At 40.2% G+C, this 13,729-nt stretch overlaps 4 protein-coding genes across 11 annotated transcripts; 3 read left to right on the plus strand and 1 right to left on the minus strand.

The window, feature by feature from the left end:
- The first annotated feature begins 146 nt into the window (after positions 1–146).
- noxred1 (NADP-dependent oxidoreductase domain containing 1) lies at positions 147–2,686 on the plus strand. The gene is made up of 6 exons (XM_054614642.1): positions 147–304; positions 1,013–1,194; positions 1,629–1,809; positions 1,887–2,041; positions 2,234–2,432; positions 2,523–2,686. The coding sequence occupies exons 1-6, from the start codon at positions 147–149 to the stop codon at positions 2,653–2,655; spliced, it is 1,008 nt and encodes a 335-aa protein (XP_054470617.1). The 3' UTR covers positions 2,656–2,686.
- An 856-nt stretch (positions 2,687–3,542) lies between these two features.
- tmed8 (transmembrane p24 trafficking protein 8) lies at positions 3,543–6,531 on the plus strand. 6 transcript variants are annotated; one of them, XM_054614118.1, is made up of 6 exons: positions 3,543–3,887; positions 4,013–4,124; positions 4,250–4,343; positions 4,462–4,555; positions 4,744–5,037; positions 5,215–6,531. In XM_054614118.1, exons 2-6 carry the CDS (start codon positions 4,015–4,017, stop codon positions 5,430–5,432), a joined length of 810 nt encoding a protein of 269 aa, XP_054470093.1. In that variant the 5' UTR covers positions 3,543–3,887; positions 4,013–4,014; the 3' UTR covers positions 5,433–6,531. The 6 variants fall into 6 exon arrangements, with proteins under 6 accessions (XP_054470093.1, XP_054470092.1, XP_054470094.1 ...); XM_054614117.1 differs by having other exon boundaries at positions 3,544–3,861; XM_054614119.1 differs by having other exon boundaries at positions 3,544–3,725; positions 3,985–4,124.
- A 1,333-nt stretch (positions 6,532–7,864) lies between these two features.
- On the plus strand, positions 7,865–11,458 carry zgc:163014 (uncharacterized protein LOC100038766 homolog). 2 transcript variants are annotated; one of them, XM_054613353.1, is made up of 13 exons: positions 7,865–8,054; positions 8,144–8,314; positions 8,386–8,491; positions 8,625–8,777; positions 8,858–8,971; positions 9,048–9,225; positions 9,302–9,430; positions 9,586–9,773; positions 9,877–10,073; positions 10,176–10,267; positions 10,356–10,410; positions 10,646–10,743; positions 10,871–11,458. In XM_054613353.1, exons 1-13 carry the CDS (start codon positions 7,993–7,995, stop codon positions 11,098–11,100), a joined length of 1,773 nt encoding a protein of 590 aa, XP_054469328.1. In that variant the 5' UTR covers positions 7,865–7,992; the 3' UTR covers positions 11,101–11,458. The 2 variants fall into 2 exon arrangements, with proteins under 2 accessions (XP_054469328.1, XP_054469329.1); XM_054613354.1 differs by having other exon boundaries at positions 8,159–8,314.
- Positions 11,459–11,532: 74 nt separating this feature from the next.
- Positions 11,533–13,619, minus strand: gstz1 (glutathione S-transferase zeta 1). Of its 2 annotated transcripts, none has more exons than XM_054613358.1 (9): positions 13,452–13,619; positions 13,011–13,062; positions 12,852–12,919; positions 12,627–12,707; positions 12,424–12,549; positions 12,202–12,277; positions 12,067–12,119; positions 11,927–11,976; positions 11,533–11,728 (listed from the first exon to the last, which is right to left on the minus strand). In XM_054613358.1, exons 1-9 carry the CDS (start codon positions 13,479–13,481, stop codon positions 11,602–11,604), a joined length of 663 nt encoding a protein of 220 aa, XP_054469333.1. In that variant the 5' UTR covers positions 13,482–13,619; the 3' UTR covers positions 11,533–11,601. The 2 variants fall into 2 exon arrangements, with proteins under 2 accessions (XP_054469333.1, XP_054469335.1); XM_054613360.1 differs by lacking the exon at positions 13,452–13,619 and adding an exon at positions 13,190–13,300.
- Positions 13,620–13,729: the final 110 nt, after the last annotated feature.

Raw genomic sequence — 13,729 nt, forward strand, 5'->3', positions numbered from 1 at the left:
TAAAAAACATTTTATTTTGAAATGTGTAAGCCGTTAATCGGAAGTTGTTCTTTTGCTATGGAAACAGGACCAGACACATATTTACAATGTTGTAAATGTGAATATCCACTTTTTGTGCCTTTGACTCCGGTGGAGACTTTGAGGCGATGGTGGACGTGTCTGCTGACTTGAGCAGCTTTTCTTTTGAGGCCGAGCTGACTGAAGATGAGAAAGAGCTCATTTACCTTCGTGCACGCTCGGCTGGACTGACGTTCTGCGGGTGCGCGCACGCAGTTTTCTTGTGCAAACTGGTCCACTCACTAAGGTACTTTATCTGTCTATTTTGAGTATACAGTACCAGTCAGAAGTGTGGACACACCTTCTCATTCAACTACTTTGAAGAATCTAAAATATAAAACATATTCTGGTTTGTTGAGCATTTGTTTGTTTACCACATAATTCCATATGTGTTCCTTCATAGTTTGGATGTCTTCAATATTAATCTACAATGTAGAAAAAAATAAAAATAAAGAAAAACCATTGAATGAGAAGGTGTGTCCAAACTTTTGACTGGTACTGTATAATTTAGCCATTTATTTATTTTCAAGTGATATTTGTATTATTTATTGTTATTTTATATACTGCCATATGTTCAGGTCGCGGGAAGGTTCATTTATGTATGTAAATTGTGTTAAATGTATAAAACCAATAAATATACAGTACCAGTCAAAAGTGTGGACACACCTTCTCATTCAACTACTTTGAAGAATCTAAAATATAAAACATATTCTGGTTTGATGAGCATTTGTTTGTTTACCACATAATTCCATATGTGTTCCTTCATAGTTTGGATGTCTTCAATATTAATCTACAATGTAGAAAAAAATAAAAATAAAGAAAAACCATTGAATGAGAAGGTGTGTCCAAACTTTTGACTGGTACTGTATGTGACACAGGAAAGACTTAATAACTGTTACCATACTTAATGTAACTGTCTGAAGTCATTCTGATTGATGCTCGATACCATTTACAGAAGTATCATCAATAGTCACACTGCAGACAGAGGCTCGTTGGCAGCAGAAGAAGACAGTGACATCTGCGTTGGGATACTTGGTATGGGTCACATGGGAAAACAGTTGCTCCTTGCCCTCCTTGAAAAGTCTGGCATTAAACCATCACACATTAAGATCTCCAGTAGGAGACCAGAATCTGCAGGTAAACTGAGAAAATCAACACTAATCCTAATCAATAAAAATTAGCAGTTGAATCAATGATGGTAGGGAGTCATTTAACATAATTTTACAAAGATCATAGAGTGTTGTGGATAAAACATGTACATGAATTTGTGTTAAGACTGAACTTAATGTCAGCTATGATTTTATACTTATTAACTATACAACGCTTCCCCAAATGTGTAAGAATCTTTTATGACAGACAAGAGGTTGTTAAGAGTTTTTGGAGAGTTAATTAAGCCGTTTGCCATGTTCTTAAATGCTTAATATGCTCAGAGTAGTGAGACGTTTTAATAATGATAAGTCAATGATTAAAATGAGTTGATTTAACTTAGTTGCACATTGAGTTTACATCCTTGTATACTGAAAAAGTAATCCTGTCCTTGTCTTTGCCTTTTTTTTGCTTCCTTATTTCAGTGGAATTTATCGAGACAGGAGTTGAATGTTTCTTTGACAACCGCAGACTGGCAGCCTGGGCAGACGTGCTGTTCCTCTGCTGTCTGCCCTCTCACCTCCACAGAGTCTGCGCTGATCTCCGCTCTCACTTGTCCAAGCGCTGCCTTGTGTACAGCTTCACCTCTGGTGTGCCTGTCACCAGGTACTCACACACTCACACACATACAGCATTGTGGATTTTCAGTCTTTGAATTCCTCTCTTTTAATCTTTTATTTCAGATTGGCTCAGCTTCTTGGACACAACTTCATCCTCAAAACACAGTATGACTTTGTCGCTTGTGACACTTCAGATGTGTGGCTGTCTTGCACTCATCTGACCACAGCTTTGACAGATCCTTTGTTGATTGAGGCATCGTGTCCTCTCACAACGAGCGGTATACCATGTTTCATTATTGCAGACTTCTTTCTTAGAGCTAGCATTTGAACTTGTCATGTTATTAGATGTAAGGGAGAGCATTTGGAATTTGGGTGCAGCAAGGCATCACTCTTGATTTGACATTTTTTACATTAATTAAGTTGTATTTCTCTATAACTGTTTAAGCTGACTGGTAATTTTCCATATTTAGGTGGCATTTCTGTGGGTCTGAACTGGGTGAGTGCAGTGTTGTACAGCCTGCTAAATATCTGCACCTCTACCAGTGTGGGATCCAGTGATGCTCTCTCTCTTATCAACAACGTCCTTAAAGAGAAGTGTCCACACACTGTGGAATTAGACGCACACAGTTTCATCAGTGCATCATATGCATCCTCCCTTCGCACAGAGGAGTGAGTGAAACACTTAGAATATATATATTTCTGTCATGTCTAACTTAGTCCTGTGTGTCCTGATCAAACCTTTTTTTTTTTCTTCCAAAGACCTTTTCCCTGGATTTCTCTCACTGATGCCCAAACCAAGGAGACACCACTGCTTTGCTTCCTAACAAAAAGCAAATCTATGATACAGTGCATCTCTGCCGCATACAAATCACTGCTATGCCAGCAAAATTAGACTAATGTTAAACTTAACTGTATATTTTCTAAAGACGTGCACCACATACAGTACCAGTCAAAAGTTTGGACACACCTTCTCATTCAACTACTTTGAAGAATCTTAAATATAAAACATATTCTGGTTTGTTGAGCATTTGTTTGTTTACCACATAATTCCATATGTGTTCCTTCATAGTTTGGATGTCTTCAATATTAATCTACAATGTAGAAAAAAGAAAAATAAAGACAAAACATTGAATGAGAAGGTGTGTCCAAACTTTTGACTGGTACTGTATATATAAAATAATAAAAAAATAAAAAATAAAAATAAAGAAAAACCATTGAATGAGAAGGTGTGTCCAAACTTTTTGACTGGTACTGTATATATATAAAATAAAAAAATACATAAAAAAAAATAAAGAAAAACCATTGAATGAGAAGGCGTGTCCAAACTTTTGACTGGTACTGTATATATATAAAATAAAAAAATACATAAAAGAAAAATAAAGAAAAACCATTGAATGAGAAGGCGTGTCCAAACTTTTGACTGGTACTGTATATATATAAAATAAAAAAATACATAAAAGAAAAATAAAGAAAAACCATTGAATGAGAAGGTGTGTCCAAACTTTTGACTGGTACTGTATATATATAAAAGAAAAAAATACATAAAAGAAAAATAAAGAAAAACCATTGAATGAGAAGGCGTGTCCAAACTTTTGACTGGTACTGTATGTTGCACATTTTATTTTGAAAAGTACAATGCAATAAGGATTATTTTTCAATAAATGTGCCTCAACAGTGTTTTATTACAGCTGCGCATATTGTGTTATTACTGTTTGTAGTTCATGCATAATCTGTGTAACCAACACATGTGAGGAACAATACATTGTTACAAAGAGAGAACAATGACGTCACACTCAAATCTCTGTGGAGGAGATTCGCAGATTTTCGTCAAACGCGGAAGTGTTGAAGTCAGGGTCTGTTTTTTCCTGTCAGGCAGAGAGCTCCGTCACATGACTGCACCGACATGGCCCGAGCTGCACCGTAGTACTGTTCACTCCATCAACCCACCGGTGTGACGTTTAGGTGAGACACACGAAGCTTGTTCGCGGATACTTTGTTCGCCTGCTCGACGGTGTTCGCCCGTGTTCGCTAACCAGCTAGCCTCCCCGCTACAGAGGCTGTTGCTGGGTAGAACAGCCGCACATACCGCGACACTGACGTGAGCCTCTCTTTGTCCATATTGAGGTTAATAAAGTGCATTATTGTCACAGTTTGTTTCGTTGGTTTATTCACCCCGTGCTTCCTCCTGCGTCGGGAGGGGCGGGGCTTCCTCTGTCTTCAGCCACGCAGACGTGTGTTTGTCTCTACAGCCATGGAGAGAGGAGAAGCTGCATCAGAGCTCCAGTCGCGGCTGTCCTCCCTCTCCTTCTCCTCGTTCCCCGGGATCACGTCCAAGCAGAGCGACAACAGACCGCTGGACAGGTAGCCTGTTGCTGCAGAAAGTGCTGCTTATAAAGATAACTGTAAGGAAACGCGTTGCTGGTTGGACTTCTTGCATCCCGATGTCTCCTCTGTTGAAATAATAGGATGTCTTTTCTGCTCCTCAGGCTCCAGAGCACAGACCTCTCTCAAAGCTGCACCCAATCCAAAAACCAAGCTGATATGGAGGAAACCAAGGGGGGATCAGAGCAACAATCTGAGGTATTTTATGTTTAAGCCTGTGGGAAGAGCTGTCAGTGAGTGACAATACACAGGGAAGAGTTGAATTAGAAATCGTTTCTCAGCTGTAATATCAGTCTTTGTGTTTTTGCATTTTGAGGGTAATGCAGCGGCCCCAGCAGAGCTGGCCCTGGGGGAAGGAGGCGAGGAGAGCAACCGTGCTGGGAGTTGTGAGCTCTCTGCTGAGATGAAAGGTGAGGACTGGCAGAGTATGCCATCATAACTGCTGCTTTCTTTTATCTTTGATTTGGATTCAGAGGTTCCATAAATCATTTAACACAAGCTTTAACACTATTGGGTTTATCTAAGCTAGATACATGATTATCAAAGTTGCCGTTATGCTCTTTGAGGACACATTGCCGTTTGTTCCTCCCGATGGCAGCCCAGATGCCGCCCCTGAAGCCACCAACAACGTGGACATCTGCTGCACTAAAGGAGCTGAAAGCAAAGCTTCGAACGGAGGACGACAGCGTGGTGACAGTTTACCGAGGCGACATCATGACAGTTCATGTGCCCACCGTCCCTGAGGCCAGAAAAGTGTGCTGGGAGTTTGCCACCGACAGTTATGACATTGGCTTTGGCATATATTTTGACTGGACTCCTGTCACAAGCCGGTCTATCACTGTGCACATCAGCGAGTCAAGTGATGACGAAGATGAAGAGGAGGAGCTGGAAGGTCAGTTGCTGTGGCGTTTGCAATTCAGAGTGTAAAATGGCCCAAATGTACCATTCTATAAAACACATCAGTCATTCTGTATCTTCAAAACACCATAATTGTGTTTTTATATGTTTTCCTCCAGCTGGGATCTGGGGCAGCGTGTTGACTTTGTGCTTTATGTGATTCCTGTTGCAGGGCCTGTCAGTAACGGAGACGTTGAGAAGGGCTCCAAGGCTCAAAGCAACTCAAACTTGGCCGAAATCTTGCCTGTATACCGCCAGGACAGTCACACTTCCGTCCAGGGGGGGAGCCACGATTTTCCAGGTGAAGGCACTTACCTCCTGAAGTTTGATAACTCCTACTCACTATGGCGAAATAAAACTCTTTACTACAGAGTCTATTACAGTGCCTGAGATGGCAGATTATGAATGTAGAGTTTAAAGAAGTATACTACTTGTAAGACCAATGAACTATTTTTGATTCCATACTTGGAAAAAGATAAAGTTATAATGTAAAAGTTTAAATAAAGGCATATCTATTTTTAGCACTATCAGCTTGTGTTCCCACATGTTGAATTCACAATCAGATAGTTTTGAATGCAACATTTGCTCCGATGTCTTGCTGATAGATATTTGAAGAACCCTTGCATATGTGCCATGTCCCTGTTTATGCACTGTACTAGTTGGTCAAGTGCCCGCCATTAAACATTAATTGTCTTCAGCTGTGACATTTCTATGGTAGCAGTGATCAGGGAACACCTGCACAGAATTAATTTCACCAGGCCAGGTGCTTAATCAGCAGTGCTCTAAAGAAATACATTTTTCTGTTGTGGTGTGTGTGTACTGTAAGCGTGCACCTTCTATGATTATGTTGCTTTGTTGTTGTTACGTGTATTTATCCTTCTGCTTTGTATTGTAACTTATTTTTTTATCTGTGTCAAACTATATTGCGTAATAATGGAGAATATAATTATATAATTCAAATTCTGTGCACAGAGTTGTCTACTGTCATAGTGGTGTGTTGGTTAAAGATATAAGTTGAATGTACTGAAGCAAGTGGTAATAGTTTACCAGAGTGCTTTTTATGACACAAATAAAAGCCATCCCTTATCACACAAAGCTCTTATGTAATATGGTTTCAATATTTACAGTTGCCTTCCCTCCCTTTTTAATTTGCTGTTTCAGACGTAGCGAGCGGTTGTGATATTTCATCTACACGCATTTTGTGCACAGATCTATGTAAATAAAGGTCTGTGTTAGTTTTTGGATTTCCTCTGTGCTTTCTGTATGCTTTTGATTATGTTGCCTTATTCCTTCCAGTTTCTAAAACCGTTGAGTTTCTACCACACTCACTGGTGCGCATGTTCCCAAAGATGTCTCAGATTTGGCTGCTAATGCCGTATTCAATGTAAAGCAACTGGTTTGAAGCTTCTCATGTCTGCTGAACTGTACCTTTTACTGTAAGTCATGATGACATTTGTTCCTGAAATTTATATTCCACAATAAAGAGAAGATTGACTATTTTTTTTGTTGTTGATTCATTTGAGATTGGATCAAAGATATGAACACTGTGATTAGTAGATTATAATTTGGGAGATGAAGAGAAGGTTAACATTGCATCATGACAGTTAAGATATGTCATTAAAACAGCTGGTGTGTGAAGTCCCTCAACTAAATGTGTCTTGAGACACCATCACCTCATAACACTGCCTCACTGTTGAACCAGGATTAGGAAGCCCTTCAGGATGGTCCCCCGGTTTCCATCAAATGGTGGCATTAGGGGATTGATGTAATTGTTACAGCAGTGCTGATGAAACCAGGTTTTATTTTTAGCTCTCCCTTAAGGCCAGTCAGACTTCTGAGTTACATCTAGTGTCCCTCACACTTTACTGGGTGTTTTAAATTGTTCTTATATGATGCCAATCCAGTTAGACTTTGATGACTGTTGATTTGATCATTTAAAATGTTCAGACAGGAGATATGGAGTAACTCATTGAATGTCTTAATACGCTCAGTTATAAATATATTATCTACACATGTGCAGGTAGCAGCTATTTGAGACTGTAGTTTGAGGTGTTGTTTTAATGACCTGCATTATAATGAAAGTGTATTTAGTGTTTTGTCCACCTAGACTACATGCTGTACAACACCACCCTAACCACTTTGCAGGCCTGAACCTGACAAAATGTAAAACGTTATAAGACAAGTCAAAAATATTACTGAATGTACCAATAACTCATATTGGTACATAATGTTGGGCTTTAAACGGTTTCTTTTACAATAATTTGTTTAAAAAAAAGCTAAATGTTTTTCCTTTACCAACAATCAGTTGATAGAATAAATTAAACCCCCCCAAAAAGACCCAATATATAAGTGAATACAAAATTATCTTAACATAGCCAACCATAACCTAAACTTACAAGCAATTATTTTTCAAATATAGCTGTGTCTGTGTTTTTGAACGATAGATAGAATTAATCAAAACATAACCACAGCTACAAAAACGACCATATAAGTGAATAAAAAATTACTTTTACAACCATAAACTCAACTCAAAAGATATTTTTTAATATATAATATTGTGATATACTTGTAAAAATAAACTGGCTGCTTTCGGTAATTCCACTACGTCAGCTCATCTTTCACTTCAGCAGTTTACACAGGTGAGGCAAGCGATTAATCAGACAAAAAACATAAAGAATATACCTTTTTACAATCTAATTAATTCCAGTGTAGAAATAGTGCATTGTTTCATAAATAGCTTTACCATAAAACACATGGTCTAACAATGCAGGTGTTTAAAGATGGCTAAATTGGGTAATTAAACAATCAATTGTGCTACGGTCTCAGCTGTGCGTCTTCTCAACGGCCTCAAGCTCTAATCAGCCAATCAGAGGTGATTACCAGGTTGCACCACAGCCATGCTTGCTGTTGCTGTTTCACGCTGAACTTCTTGCAGGTGACCTGAACCAACATGGGGAGGTTGAATTTTTATGTCCTTTGGTCCCTGCGTGACGCCCCCCGCCAGTTCATCAGGTAGGCTGTTTTTTTTTTTTTTAAACTAAATAAATGTTTACACTGACACAACAATTCAAACATGTTGTCTGCGGTCTCACCCTCTGCAGCAAATCCAACCGCAGTTGCTTTCAAGTCCACATCCCACTGCCTCTTCCCAAACACCTTATCATCTTTGGCCTTGGAGAATGGAAATGCAGCGAGACTACAATCTCTGTAGATGTCCTGGTCAGTGCAGAAGTACCGGCCCAGAAAATTGGGACTCTTTCGGCTCAAGCAAGGTATGTGGAAAAAACTGCATTAGCTACACACCAAAAAATAAATTGGTAAAAAAATGTCACTCTGAATTCAGGTGCTTGACCTGGGAGGGTGACTGGAGCCCTGACATTGTCACAGTGGCAGCAGAGAGAGGAAGGAGAGGAGTTTATGGCAAGATTATTCTCACAGTGTGTGGAGAGGTAGGAGGGTTTGTGTTCATGTTTCTGCATAAGGGAAAACAAACAGAGATATTTTAAAACACATTCTATCTCATAAACCTAACTGATATTATTGACAACATTAACATTTGCTTCCTGGATCATATTGTCACAGGCTTGTGACCAGTCACAGGCTTGTGACCAGTCACAAGATAAAGCCAGTGTCTTCAGCAGTACACCTCTGGTTCAAAGGAAATGTCCGTTCCAAGAGCAGCAGGATGCCACCGATCTCTCTTTAACGTTACACCAAAGTGCTGTAAATGAAACGGTGAGATGAATGAGGTTAAAATTATTTGGCCTTTTTATCTACGTTTGTTGCAACGTTTTATTATTTTTCCTGCCTTGCAGATAACCTCCAACTCCTCACACTTGGGTGATAGTGTTTGCTGTGCTGACATTCAAATAAATAAAATTGACACCAGCGATTCCACTATGGGAACTAAACCCCCAGTTTGGCCTACGGTAAGAGTCATTATTTAGACTATTGTCTGCATGTATGGTGTGTGACTTATTCTGTGATATGCTCTCCTACTGAAAGGATAAGACACCCAGACGAACTGTTATTAGTAAAAGAGGCCGGCTGACGTGGAGCTCTGAGGACGTGGACAGTCTCACACAGGACAAAGACCAGGCTTCAATCCCCAAGAAAATGAGGCTGTCCAGAATGAACAGTCAAGAGGAAATGGCCGCTCAGATAAAGAATGACAACAGAGAAGGTCAGAAAAACCGTAACTGCTACTGCGGTCACATCTGAATGCACGGAGTGAGTTCTGACAGAGATCTTGATTTTAGTTTCAGTGTGTCCATCAATGCGCTGGAGCCATACGATGTGTCTGAGTGACCCCGACACCGCCATCCTCATTGGAGGGGAGACTGCCGATCAAAGCTACTGCAAGGACTCCCTGTGGAAGCTCGAGTTAGGTCAGTAGAGTTTGTTAAATTACTTGTGTGGTCATATATTGTTTACTACAACCAAGTAAGGACACTTGGGAAGCCCTAAAATATTTGCACACTGATTGCATTCACACTGAACATGTGTTCTTTGACATTTAGTTACCATCTTGAACTCTTTCCAGACAGTGACTTCTGGTTCCCCATGAACTCCTCTGTCTCTGGACCCATACCACCGTGTGCCCGAGGACACTCTGCGACCTATGACCCGGACTCTAAGTCGGTCTTTGTGTACGGTGGCCTGAGGGAGGGCCAGCGCTACAGCGAGCTGTACATCCTAAATACCGTGACATGGAAGTGGAAGCTTGTGACTGTGGGTTTGTTGCGAGTTACTAACGTGTTGTTGTCAAATTCTCAAGCACAGGGATTGAAAATCTTTCCTTTTGGTTTGTTTTTGTGAATCAACCTCACTTCAGGCTAAAGGAAATGTTCCATGTTTGGCATATCATTCTGCAGCCTTCTATAAGAAAGAGCTTTTTGTCTTCGGCGGAGTTCAGCCGAGCCATTCTTCTGTGGATAAATCCTGCAGTAATGCCCTGTACATCTTTAACCCAGAGTTTGAACTCTGGTACCAGCCGATTGTGGAAGGGGACAGACCTCTGCCTCGGTTTGGGTCAGTCTGCTTTTCCAAATGACTACAGTGGATTTACTGTCATCCAAATAGTTTTTTTAATCCTTTAAAATATTGATGCCATCTTATGTTTGTATCAAACAGCCACTCAGCCACACTGATGTCACAGAAGTTGATAATATTTGGTGGACGGAAGACAGCTACCTACCTTAATGATCTCCATGTTCTAGATCTGGGTAAGATGAAGATTCTGTAGCTGCATTAGACACCAGTTTTGTGTCCAGGTTTAAACTGCTATTTTTCTTTTTTTCTTAATGAGTAAAGGATTCATGGAATACACAGCTGTGAAGTGTGGGAACATGCCACCACTGCCTCGAGGGTGAGTACAGGACTAATCAACCTTGAGAAATGTCATCGGTGGAGCCATCTGGTTTCTATATTTTTGGTTTCTTCTGACAGACAGGACTGCATTTGAATCTAATGGGTTTTAACAGAGTAGCATCTCTCGTGACAAAATACTATCTTTATTTAGCTCATAATGAAATAACAGGACACAGACTTTAGTACGATATTGGTAAATATGAAATTATAGTTCCTTGCCTCTATGTGGACAGGTTTCATGCAGCTCTACCAGTTTCAGACAACAGGATTTTAGTCAGTGGAGGTTGCAGTGCAATTGGAGCCCTGCAGGATGTACATATTTTCAATACTGGTAAGTACGTCATTAGTGCCACTTCAGTCTGATTATATAGTTAATACAATAATACTTTGTCCCCTGTTCCAGTGTGTCACAAATCCACTCTTGTGCAGTGAATCCTCCTGCTTTCATTTCTCCTTAGACACAAACATGTGGAGCCCAGTGATGCCTCATGTGCTTTGCTCGATTCCTCGTGCCGGACACAGCATGATAAACTTTGGCCGCTCCATCCTGACGGATGCAGAAAAGCATGAACGGGGTGAAAATGTCAGCGTCTTCTGCACATTGCTTGTGTTCGGTGGGTCAGACTGCGCCGGTACCTTCTACAACGACACAGTCAAGTGCACAGTGGAGATTCCTGGTGACAAGTGATGGGGGGGGAAGATTCATTCAGGACAATTGTTTTTAGCATTTTTAAAATGGTGGAGCATTCTGTGATCTGCACTGACAGAAAAACAACTGTAAAAGTCATATGTTTCTATGTTTATAATTTTTGCATGATGTATTCTGCAGCTTAGACTTTTATGGTTGCGTCCTTTTTTTATTCCTATTATGAATCCTTTTAATAACCATCCAGATTTCCTCCATTTTGGCAATATGCGGCTACAGTGAGCTCAGAGATTTTGTACTTTGCATAACAAATCTCTGATCTGCATGTTTAACACATTACTTTATGTCCTCTTCCTTGTCTCCCACATGCCAGTATGTATTTGAGGGTAAAGTCAAAAATGTATATCAAAAAGCCAATAAATATTTTTAACTCAGATTTCTTGTTATTGAAAGTAATGACACTCAAAAATGGGATCATTTTAAAAGCATTTTATTTAACAATGTACAAAGTGGCATGGCTGTCTCTAAAGCTGCAGAGTTATTCTATGCTCGCAGATCAGCAGGTGTGTCTGGCTGACAAGATGGGTTGGTCACTTTGAAAGCTTCAATCTCAACTAAGGTTTGATTTAACCTTTTGATGGTTGGATACTGCTCAACATCCACCTTGAACCTGTAGAGATTAAAGACATAGAGGGTTCATGCTTTTTAGTATAAAGGGTGTTTTAAATTCAGCAGGTTGAGCAAAGCTGGTGGTTTTATGTAAACACGAAAGGTAAAATAAAAAAAAAAATGTTGATCTCTTCTTGTTCAGGGTGACCTGAGTGTTAATGAGGTGTTTATGCAGTTTTTTATGAAATGTCTGACATACCTCTGTGCATTGTAGACTTGTGGGACCAGACAGATGTCTGCCATGGATATCTAAAAGGTAAGCAAAGCATTGAGTTTAATAAAAAGTCTCTGTTGTATATCACACTGTCTCCATGCTTTAATGAGAATCATGCCTCTTACCTCATCACCTACACAATATTTCCCTGCTGTTTGCTTCAGAATGGGCTCAAGAGCTGGAAGAAAAAGGTACAAATGATCATATTACAGGGGAAGTCGAGTGATGAAGGCTCAGTGTGTGTACAGGCTTCCACCTACCTTGAAAACCTCGATCAATGAAGTGATGAGCCCACTGCATCTTTTCTGCTCCGATTTTCTGAATCACGTACAAATTCTGCAACATCCAGAAATGAATCAATATTGTGAAGTTGTATGCTTTGACTGCATTTTTTTTTTAATCATGACACGCCTGCAACCCGTTTCCTGTTTGAACTGCCTGCTACAGTTTGACTCTAATCATTTTGACTGTGCTGTTCTCACCTGCAGAGGCTGTATCCCAGAAGCAATGACATCACTTATCATCCGAACCTGGGCCCGTTTCTTTGGGTCTGCGGGGAGAAGCCGAGGCCCTGGCCTGGTCTCATCGATGTACTGGATCACAGCCAGCTGTGTGGGTAACAAACCACTTTCAGTAGTATTTAAGTTGGTTAATGATTGCATGGGTGAAGAGGTTGGGGACTTACTGACTGAGAAAGGGTGATGCCATCAATTTCAACTGCAGGCACTTGTTGCATGGGGTTTAATTTCTGGTACTGTTCAGTAAGCTTGAGCACAAGAGAACATAGAGAAAAATTGTGAGAGCAATACAGAATTGACTTTGACTGCCCCGTGCCTCATGCTAATTATCATGCAGGCTACAGTATCACATTTTTCTGCATTGATATTGATCCCAGGAATCTATACTTTACCTGCTGACCTCCATCTTTGATTAGATTGACTGGAACCTGGTCATACTCAATACCTTTGAGAGCAAATGCTGATAAACAAAAAAAAGCTAATTATCAAATTGCTGCTATTGAAATGATTTAAGAAACAAACGAGTAGTCAGATGCTGTGGCATGACTTACCAATGCGAACCCTCCAGGAGCAGGAACTTCTGAAGTATCCATGAAGAACAGGCTATAGTAAAAAAAAAAAGAACAAAGGAACAAAACAGACCATGTTTTAGTCCATTAAAAAAAACCATCACATTTTTCCTTGGACATAACATTAAGAGGGTTAAAATGTATTGTGACAACTGGTTCACCTTAGTTTGAGATGCCATAGCTTTTGGCTGGAGTTTGTTCCCCTCAACTAGACAGAATCAACTTTTGCAGTTTTTCTACAGTTTAACATCTCCAGCAGCCAATAGAATGTGCTCCTAAAAGCCCTCCTACCTACTCTTTGGTCCATGACTAAGCAATATCTGTCAGCCATATGGTTCACATTAACCACACACACACACACACACACACACACACACACACACACACACACACACACACACACACACAATGTCAACACAGTACCTTGGCGAGGAATACTTTGGACAAGTGCATCCTTGTGGCTGTAAAAACGTTATGTTATATTAATGATGAGCTGTGTTGCTGGCTCAAAGATGCCTTCATTATGTGCTGCACATTCTACATTGACTATTTCTGAGCTTTAGCAGAGACCTTGGCCACAGTTCAGCTCCGGGTTGTGTTTAGAAAAAAAGAAATAACTTCCAGCCGCTACATGGAAGAGTGAAAAGCGTTTCATCCAATGGTTAGGCGAGTTCTAGGTCTAAGGCGGGATCTTCTAAAAC

The sequence above is a fragment of the Anoplopoma fimbria genome, chromosome 15, assembly GCF_027596085.1.
Source record: "Anoplopoma fimbria isolate UVic2021 breed Golden Eagle Sablefish chromosome 15, Afim_UVic_2022, whole genome shotgun sequence".
NCBI lineage: Eukaryota > Metazoa > Chordata > Actinopteri > Perciformes > Anoplopomatidae > Anoplopoma > Anoplopoma fimbria.